Source organism: Patiria miniata, unplaced genomic scaffold, assembly GCF_015706575.1.
Source record: "Patiria miniata isolate m_02_andy unplaced genomic scaffold, ASM1570657v1 HiC_scaffold_2, whole genome shotgun sequence".
NCBI classification, from domain to species: domain Eukaryota; kingdom Metazoa; phylum Echinodermata; class Asteroidea; order Valvatida; family Asterinidae; genus Patiria; species Patiria miniata.
The window spans coordinates 313,928-323,116 of NW_024037058.1; the positions used below are offsets into that span (position 1 = coordinate 313,928).

Here is a 9,189-nt window from a genome sequence, read left to right on the forward strand (position 1 = left end):
TTTGCAGTCTTTTTTTTTTCTTCCCTGTCTCTTGTCCGAGTGTACTTGCAGGTATTGACGACGGCCGGGACGGGATGTTCTCTGAGGGTCCGCTGTTGGGGTTTTGTGAGTTGAGTTGTGCATGTTTAATTTCATGCTTTTTCTTGGAGTTTGATTGTGTAGTGGGGCCCCTGTGTTTGTATGTATAGGTGTTGAAGTCAAAGACTTGCTTTCCAAAATGCAACATAGCCATTTGGAATACTGGTGCCAAATGTCTAGAGTCTTAAGACTCCAGAGAGTAAATCACAGCAGAAAAGCTGACTCTCGAGGAAAATTCTGCCAAAAAGTGACAAAGAATGGCGTTATTGGCGTTTTGGAGGGAAACTCTTTGATTTGATGTTGAAATCAAGTTCATTAGTGCACAGACTAACCCTCTCTTTTTTTCTTTTGCAGTCTTTTTTCTTTCTTCCCTGTCTCTTGTCCGAGTGTACTTGCAGGTATTGACGACGGCCGGGACGGGATGTTCTCTGAGGGTCCGCTGTTGGGGTTTTGTGAGTTGAGTTGTGCATGTTTAATTTCATGCTTTTTCTTGGAGTTTGATTGTGTAGTGGGGCCCCTGTGTTTGTATGTATAGGTGTTGAAGTCAAAGACTTGCTTTCCAAAATGCAACATAGCCATTTGGAATACTGGTGCCAAATGTCTAGAGTCTTAAGACTCCAGAGAGTAAATCACAGCAGAAAAGCTGACTCTCGAGGAAAATTCTTGCCAAAAAGTGACAAAGAATGGCGTTATGGCGTTTTGGAGGGAAACTCTTTGATTTGATGTTAAAAACAAGTTTATTAGTGCACAGACTAACCCTCTCTTTTTTTCTTTTGCAGTCTTTTTTCTTTCTTCCCTGTCTCTTGTCCGAGTGTACTTGCAGGTATTGACGACAGCCGGGACGGGATGTTCTCTGAGGGTCCGCTGTTGGGGTTTTGTGAGTTGAGTTGTGCATGTTTAATTTCATGCTTTTTCTTGGAGTTTGATTGTGTAGTGGGGCCCCTGTGTTTGTATGTATAGGTGTTGAAGTCAAAGACTTGCTTTCCAAAATGCAACATAGCCATTTGGAATACTGGTGCCAAATGTCTAGAGTCTTAAGACTCCAGAGAGTAAATCACAGCAGAAAAGCTGACTCTCGAGGAAAATTCTTGCCAAAAAGTGACGAAGAATGGCGTTATGGCGTTTTGGAGGGAAACTCTTTGATTTGATGTTGAAATCAAGTTCATTAGTGCACAGACTAACCCTCTCTTTTTTTCTTTTGCATTTTTTTTTCTTTCTTCCCTGTCTCTTGTCCGAGTGTACTTGCAGGTATTGACGACGGCCGGGACGGGATGTTCTCTGAGGGTCCGCTGTTGGGGTTGTGTGAGTTGAGTTGTGCATGTTTAATTTCATGCTTTTTCTTGGAGTTTTATTGTGTAGTGGGGCCCCTGTGTTTGTATGTATAGGTGTTGAAGTCAAAGACTCTCTTTCCAAAATGCAACATAGCCATTTGGAATACTGGTGCCAAATTTCTAGAGTCTTAAGACTCCAGAGAGTAAATCACAGCAGAAAAGCTGACTCTCGAGAAAAATTCTTGCCAAAAAGTGACAAAGAATGGCGTTATGGCGTTTTGGAGGGAAACTCTTTGATTTGATGTTAAAAACAAGTTTATTAGTGCACAGACTAACCCTCTCTTTTTTTCTTTTGCAGTCTTTTTTCTTTCTTCCCTGTCTCTTGTCCGAGTGTACTTGCAGGTATTGACGACAGCCGGGACGGGATGTTCTCTGAGGGTCCGCTGTTGGGGTTTTGTGAGTTGAGTTGTGCATGTTTAATTTCATGCTTTTTCTTGGAGTTTGATTGTGTAGTGGGGCCCCTGTGTTTGTATGTATAGGTGTTGAAGTCAAAGACTTGCTTTCCAAAATGCAACATAGCCATTTGGAATACTGGTGCCAAATGTCTAGAGTCTTAAGACTCCAGAGAGTAAATCACAGCAGAAAAGCTGACTCTCGAGGAAAATTCTTGCCAAAAAGTGACGAAGAATGGCGTTATGGCGTTTTGGAGGGAAACTCTTTGATTTGATGTTGAAATCAAGTTCATTAGTGCACAGACTAACCCTCTCTTTTTTTCTTTTGCAGTCTTTTTTCTTTCTTCCCTGTCTCTTGTCCGAGTGTACTTGCAGGTATTGACGACGGCCGGGACGGGATGTTCTCTGAGGGTCCGCTGTTGGGGTTTTGTGAGTTGAGTTGTGCATGTTTAATTTCATGCTTTTTCTTGGAGTTTTATTGTGTAGTGGGGCCCCTGTGTTTGTATGTATAGGTGTTGAAGTCAAAGACTCTCTTTCCAAAATGCAACATAGCCATTTGGAATACTGGTGCCAAATGTCTAGAGTCTTAAGACTCCAGAGAGTAAATCACAGCAGAAAAGCTGACTCTCGAGGAAAATTCTTTCCAAAAAGTGACGAAGAATGGCGTTATGGCGTTTTGGAGGGAAACTCTTTGATTTGATGTTGAAATCAAGTTCATTACTGCACAGACTAACCCTCTCTTTTTTTTTTTTTTGCAGTCTTTTTTCTTTCTTCCCTGTCTCTTGTCGGAGTGTACTTGCAGGTATTGACGACGGCCAGGACGGGATGTTCTCTGAGGGTCCGCTGTTGGGGTTTTGTGAGTTGAGTTGTGCATGTTTAATTTCATGCTTTTTCTTGGAGTTTTATTGTGTAGTGGGGCCCCTGTGTTTGTATGTATAGGTGTTGAAGTCAAAGACTTGCTTTCCAAAATGCAACATAGCCATTTGGAATACTGGTGCCAAATGTCTAGAGTCTTAAGACTCCAGAGAGTAAATCACAGCAGAAAAGCTGACTCTCGAGGAAAATTCTTGCCAAAAAGTGAAGAAGAATGGCATTATAGCGTTTTGGAGGGAAACTCTTTGATTTGATGTTGAAATCAAGTTCATTAGTGCACAGACTAACCCTCTCTTTTTTTCTTTTGCAGTCTTTTTTCTTTCTTCCCTGTCTCTTGTCCAGGTGTACTTGCAGGTATTGACGACGGCCGGGACGGGATGTTCTCTGAGGGTCCGCTGTTGGGGTTTTGTGAGTTGAGTTGTGCATGTTTAATTTCATGCTTTTTCTTGGAGTTTGATTGTGTAGTGGGGCCCCTGTGTTTGTATGTATAGGTGTTGAAGTCAAAGACTTGCTTTCCAAAATGCAACATAGCCATTTGGAATACTGGTGCCAAATGTCTAGAGTCTTAAGACTCCAGAGAGTAAATCACAGCAGAAAAGCTGACTCTCGAGGAAAATTCTTGCCAAAAAGTGACGAAGAATGGCGTTATGGCGTTTTGGAGGGAAACTCTTTGATTTGATGTTGAAATCAAGTTCATTAGTGCACAGACTAACCCTCTCTTTTTTTCTTTTGCAGTCTTTTTTCTTTCTTCCCTGTCTCTTGTCCGAGTGTACTTGCAGGTATTGACGACGGCCGGGACGGGATGTTCCCTGAGGGTCCGCTGTTGGGGTTTTGTGAGTTGAGTTGTGCATGTTTAATTTCATGCTTTTTCTTGGAGTTTGATTGTGTAGTGGGGCCCCTGTGTTTGTATGTATAGGTGTTGAAGTCAAAGACTTGCTTTCCAAAATGCAACATAGCCATTTGGAATACTGGTGCCAAATGTCTAGAGTCTTAAGACTCCAGAGAGTAAATCACAGCAGAAAAGCTGACTCTCGAGGTAAATTCTTGCCAAAAAGTGACGAAGAATGGCGTTATGGCGTTTTGGAGGGAAACTCTTTGATTTGATGTTGAAATCAAGTTCATTAGTGCACAGACTAACCCTCTCTTTTTTTCTTTTGCAGTCTTTTTTCTTTCTTCCCTGTCTCTTGTCCGAGTGTACTTGCAGGTATTGACGACGGCCGGGACGGGATGTTCTCTGAGGGTCCGCTGTTGGGGTTTTGTGAGTTGAGTTGTGCATGTTTAATTTCATGCTTTTCTTGGAGTTTGATTGTGTAGGGGGCCCCTGTGTTTGTATGTATAGGTGTTGAAGTCAAAGACTTGCTTTTCAAAATGCAACATAGCCATTTGGAATACTGGTGCCAAATGTCTAGAGTCTTAAGACTCCAGAGAGTAAATCACAGCAGAAAAGCTGACTCTCGAGGAAAATTCTTGCCAAAAAGTGACGAAGAATGGCGTTAAGGCGTTTTGGAGGGAAACTGTTTGATTTGATGTTGAAATCAAGTTCATTAGTGCACAGACTAACCCTCTCTTTTTTTCTTTTGCAGTCTTTTTTCTTTCTTCCCTGTCTCTTGTCCGAGTGTACTTGCAGGTATTGACGACGGCCGTGACGGGATGTTCTCTGAGGGTCCGCTGTTGGGGTTTTGTGAGTTGAGTTGTGCATGTTTAATTTCATGCTTTTCTTGGAGTTTGATTGTGTAGTGGGGCCCCTGTGTTTGTATGTATAGGTGTTGAAGTCAAAGACTTGCTTTCCAAAATGCAACATAGCCATTTGGAATACTGGTGCCAAATGTCTAGTGTCTTAAGACTCCAGAGAGTAAATCACAGCAGAAAAGCTGACTCTCGAGGAAAATTCTTGCCAAAAAGTGACGAAGAATGGCGTTATGGCGTTTTGGAGGGAAACTCTTTGATTTGATGTTGAATTCAAGTTCATTAGTGCACAGACTAACCCTCTCTTTTTTCTTTTGCAGTCTTTTTTCTTTCTTCCCTGTCTCTTGTCCGAGTGTACTTCCAGGTATTGACGATGGCCGGGACGGGATGTTCTCTGAGGGTCCGCTGTTGGGGTTTTGTGAGTTGAGTTGTGCATGTTTAATTTCATGCTTTTTCTTGGAGTTTGATTGTGTAGGGGGGCCCCTGTGTTTGTATGTATAGGTGTTGAAGTCAAAGACTTGCTTTCCAAAATGTAACATAGCCATTTGGAATACTGGTGCCAAATGTCTAGAGTCTTAAGACTCCAGAGAGTAAATCACAGCAGAAAAGCTGACTCTCGAGGAAAATTCTTGCCAAAAAGTGACGAAGAATGGCGTTATGGCGTTTTGGAGGGAAACTCTTTGATTTGATGTTGAAATCAAGTTCATTAGTGCACAGACTAACCCTCTCTTTTTTTCTTTTGCAGTCTTTTTTCTTTCTTCCCTGTCTCTTGTCCGAGTGTACTTGCAGGTATTGACGACGGCCGGGACGGGATGTTCCCTGAGGGTCCGCTGTTGGGGTTTTGTGAGTTGAGTTGTGCATGTTTAATTTCATGCTTTTTCTTGGAGTTTGATTGTGTAGTGGGGCCCCTGTGTTTGTATGTATAGGTGTTGAAGTCAAAGACTTGCTTTCCAAAATGCAACATAGCCATTTGGAATACTGGTGCCAAATGTCTAGAGTCTTAAGACTCCAGAGAGTAAATCACAGCAGAAAAGCTGACTCTCGAGGAAAATTCTTGCCAAAAAGTGACGAAGAATGGCGTTATGGCGTTTTGGAGGGAAACTCTTTGATTTGATGTTGAAATCAAGTTCATTAGTGCACAGACTAACCCTCTCTTTTTTTCTTTTGCAGTCTTTTTTCTTTCTTCCCTGTCTCTTGTCCGAGTGTACTTGCAGGTATTGACGACGGCCGGGACGGGATGTTCTCTGAGGGTCCGCTGTTGGGGTTTTGTGAGTTGAGTTGTGCATGTTTAATTTCATGCTTTTTCTTGGAGTTTGATTGTGTAGGGGGGCCCCTGTGTTTGTATGTATAGGTGTTGAAGTCAAAGACTTGCTTTTCAAAATGCAACATAGCCATTTGGAATACTGGTGCCAAATGTCTAGAGTCTTAAGACTCCAGAGAGTAAATCACAGCAGAAAAGCTGACTCTCGAGGAAAATTCTTGCCAAAAAGTGACGAAGAATGGCGTTAAGGCGTTTTGGAGGGAAACTGTTTGATTTGATGTTGAAATCAAGTTCATTAGTGCACAGACTAACCCTCTCTTTTTTTCTTTTGCAGTCTTTTTCTTTCTTCCCTGTCTCTTGTCCGAGTGTACTTGCAGGTATTGACGACGGCCGTGACGGGATGTTCTCCGAGGGTCCGCTGTTGGGGTTTTGTGAGTTGAGTTGTGCATGTTTAATTTCATGCTTTTTCTTGGAGTTTGATTGTGTAGTGGGGCCCCTGTGTTTGTATGTATAGGTGTTGAAGTCAAAGACTTGCTTTCCAAAATGCAACATAGCCATTTGAATACTGGTGCCAAATGTCTAGAGTCTTAAGACTCCAGAGAGTAAATCACAGCAGAAAAGCTGACTCTCGAGGAAAATTCTTGCCAAAAAGTGACGAAGAATGGCGTTATGGCGTTTTGGAGGGAAACTCTTTGATTTGATGTTGAAATCAAGTTCATTAGTGCACAGACTAACCCTCTCTTTTTTTCTTTGCAGTCTTTTTTCTTTCTTCCCTGTCTCTTGTCCGAGTTAGCAAAGGCACACTGTGACAGCATCCACTTTCTACATGCTAATACATGCACAGTATTGTTCAGGTGAGTAGATATTTAACTGACAATCTGTTGTGATTGTCACATTAAATGTTGCATGATTGCGGATGTAAAAGTTAAAAACTGCCTGAATAAGAATAACGGTTATAAAAGCTTTTACGCAAAAAAATGTATAAATTTATACTTCAGTGTGAAAAAGCTTCCACAAGTAAAAATATCCTGCCAAATGAAAATAGCAATTCTTGGTGTTAAAACACAAGTACATGTAGTCATTAAAGGGAATATACAACGTTTGCTTTTTCTGTAATTTTGTTGTACTGACTTTTTTTAAGTTTTGTGTTCGTAGATGCTGGAAAAACCAAGAAAAACAATCATGACCTTGTAAGCTGGTTCCCTGACCCCACTGAAATTGAATGGTGACAGTCAGGCTAGCTTGTAGCCATTCATGGGTTGTATCATTGATTGCAAAGAAAATGTGGACTGACTAAATACGGTAAATTTGGGACAGTATGTGAAAAGAGTCAGATTTTCCAAAGGCTGGTCGATCAATTAGTGTTGGAAATTGTACAGAAATACCACTTATCTTAAAAATGATGGCACACAAGGTAACATGATTTTATAGGATGCTTTAGACTGTCATTTACCAACAGTCCAGTAAGGTATTACATAATAATTTGGTAGTTTTGTTTTGTGATGTATGCAAATGTTGTATTTTCCTGATTTTTAAAAAGGTTATAATGTTTGTACTTTGGACAACGATTGCACTTGGCATGTGGAGTCTGACATAAAAAGGACCTGAATACATTTCTAGAAATAATATTTACACTTTCAGTAAAATGCAACTTGAAGTGATCGTGTCCAATAGTTGCTGAGCAGTTTGCAAAGATTTGTTGTGCCAAAAATTTACCATGCATAATTTGTGTAGAGTGCTGTTTATGATCAAGCATTTCATGTTTTGTTTTATTCAGGGAAAGACATATGCAAACCTATCAGCTTCCAAAGTCGGCAACATCCTGCTGTCACTACAGTCTCAGCACCTACCAGCTCCCACTCTGTCAGCAACATCCTGCTGTCACATGTCCAGCTACCGGTACTTGAAGTTACTGTGTGCTTGTACATTCTCAGCACCTACTAGCTCTCACTCTGTCGGCAACATCCTGCTGTCACATGTCCAGCTATTGGTACTCGGAGTTACTATTTGCTTATACTTTCTCAGCACCTACCAGCTCCCACTCTGTCAGCAACATCCTGTCCAGCTACCGGCACTTGGAGTTATAGTGTGCTTGTACATTCTCAGCACCTACTAGCTCCCACTCTGTCAACAACATCCTGCTGTCACACCTCCAGATATGTGGAGTTATTGTGCTTTTACAGTCTCAGCCAGTATTGGATTGCAAGTTGTCTTATGCTGCTACAACCTACACATTTAGCATTCTCTTGAACCTTGAGGAACCACCATATGAACAAAGAGACAGTCTCTGAAACACTCATAATAAACCTGTCACGGTGGTTTGTTGAACATTCGTATTATTTGGAGGACTTGCAATAAGCTCATATAGTCAACTAGCTATTCCAGTCCTCTGGAATTTGCTTGAGGTTATTCTATACTAGTAGCAAGCCTTTTTTGTGCACGGTCAAGAGTAGATCGAGAAAGCAGTTGTTTTTAAGGGCAAAACAATTGTTCTTGTTCCTTGAAAAAGTTGGTCAAAACATTTTCCCAACCATTTTTTTATTTAAACAGTAAGATAAAGGGCAACGAGGACTGTTTAATGCCATTTCTACATGGTAGAAAAACAATTCAATGCTAATTTTTATCCAAGATATTCAAAGTTTTGGTGTTATTGGCAAAGAGAGTACCCGCAAGAGTGGTTGTGACATGTACATGCAAAACTGTTTGCAATGATTATGCTATTATTATGATAAAAATGGTGCAAAGTACGGCGTTAAAATGGGCTCTCTCCTTGTACATAGCACAATACATAAGTGATTGTGATCATAAATGTATTGAATTACATAAAATACAATTGTGGATAAATATTTGGTAATTTGGGGGAGGGGGTGAGTGTAGGGGGGGGAAGCATATTAATGCCGGTGTCACATGAAAATCCGACTCCTATGAAAATCGGACCCCTTTTCCCTATTATTGGTTAATCCCTCTCACGTGACCGGTCACTTTCCTAATTACCATACTTACGCATGCGCGGTATTACCAATGAGTCCGAATTTCATAGAAACGTAAATTCACGCTACACCGGTGCATACTTTGTCTGATTGCTATGAAAATGTGATATTATCAAGCATTGGCTGATTCATGTTCGCACCAAGTATGCCAGTGTCATGGTCTCACTTATCAGGTGTGCGCACTTCTCCAAAAGGGACATTTAACTTCAATACGCACGTGCAAAATTGTGCTGCGGCTGTACATTATCGCCAACCTTATTGCGTGTGCTCACTGCACTGTGTTTGTGAAGAAGTGAGCGCATTCTAAGTAAGACTGTGACACTGGCTAAGCTGTGAATTGCTACCGAGATAATTGCCTACTTTTGCGTCATTTCGTCTATGTTAATTTAAGTATTTATTTACAATATCATTTATAGATTAAACTCATTAAAGAGACACTGCAGCCTGGCAAATGCGCAATTGGGCTACAAAATGCATTTTGAGTCGAATGGTGTAAAGTGCTTGGGATATAAACAACTACACAAACATCCATTGAAAATCACCTGGGGGGGGGGGGCACTTTTGCAACCCCCAAAATA

General features: G+C 41.2%; 1 protein-coding gene across 1 annotated transcript; it reads left to right on the forward strand.

Annotated features, from left to right (window-relative positions):
- The first annotated feature begins 6,409 nt into the window (after positions 1-6,409).
- LOC119726805 lies at positions 6,410-8,506 on the forward strand. Its single transcript, XM_038198667.1, has 2 exons — positions 6,410-6,475; positions 7,399-8,506. The coding sequence occupies exons 1-2, from the start codon at positions 6,458-6,460 to the stop codon at positions 7,735-7,737; spliced, it is 357 nt and encodes a 118-aa protein (XP_038054595.1). The 5' UTR covers positions 6,410-6,457; the 3' UTR covers positions 7,738-8,506.
- The last annotated feature ends 683 nt before the right edge of the window (positions 8,507-9,189 follow it).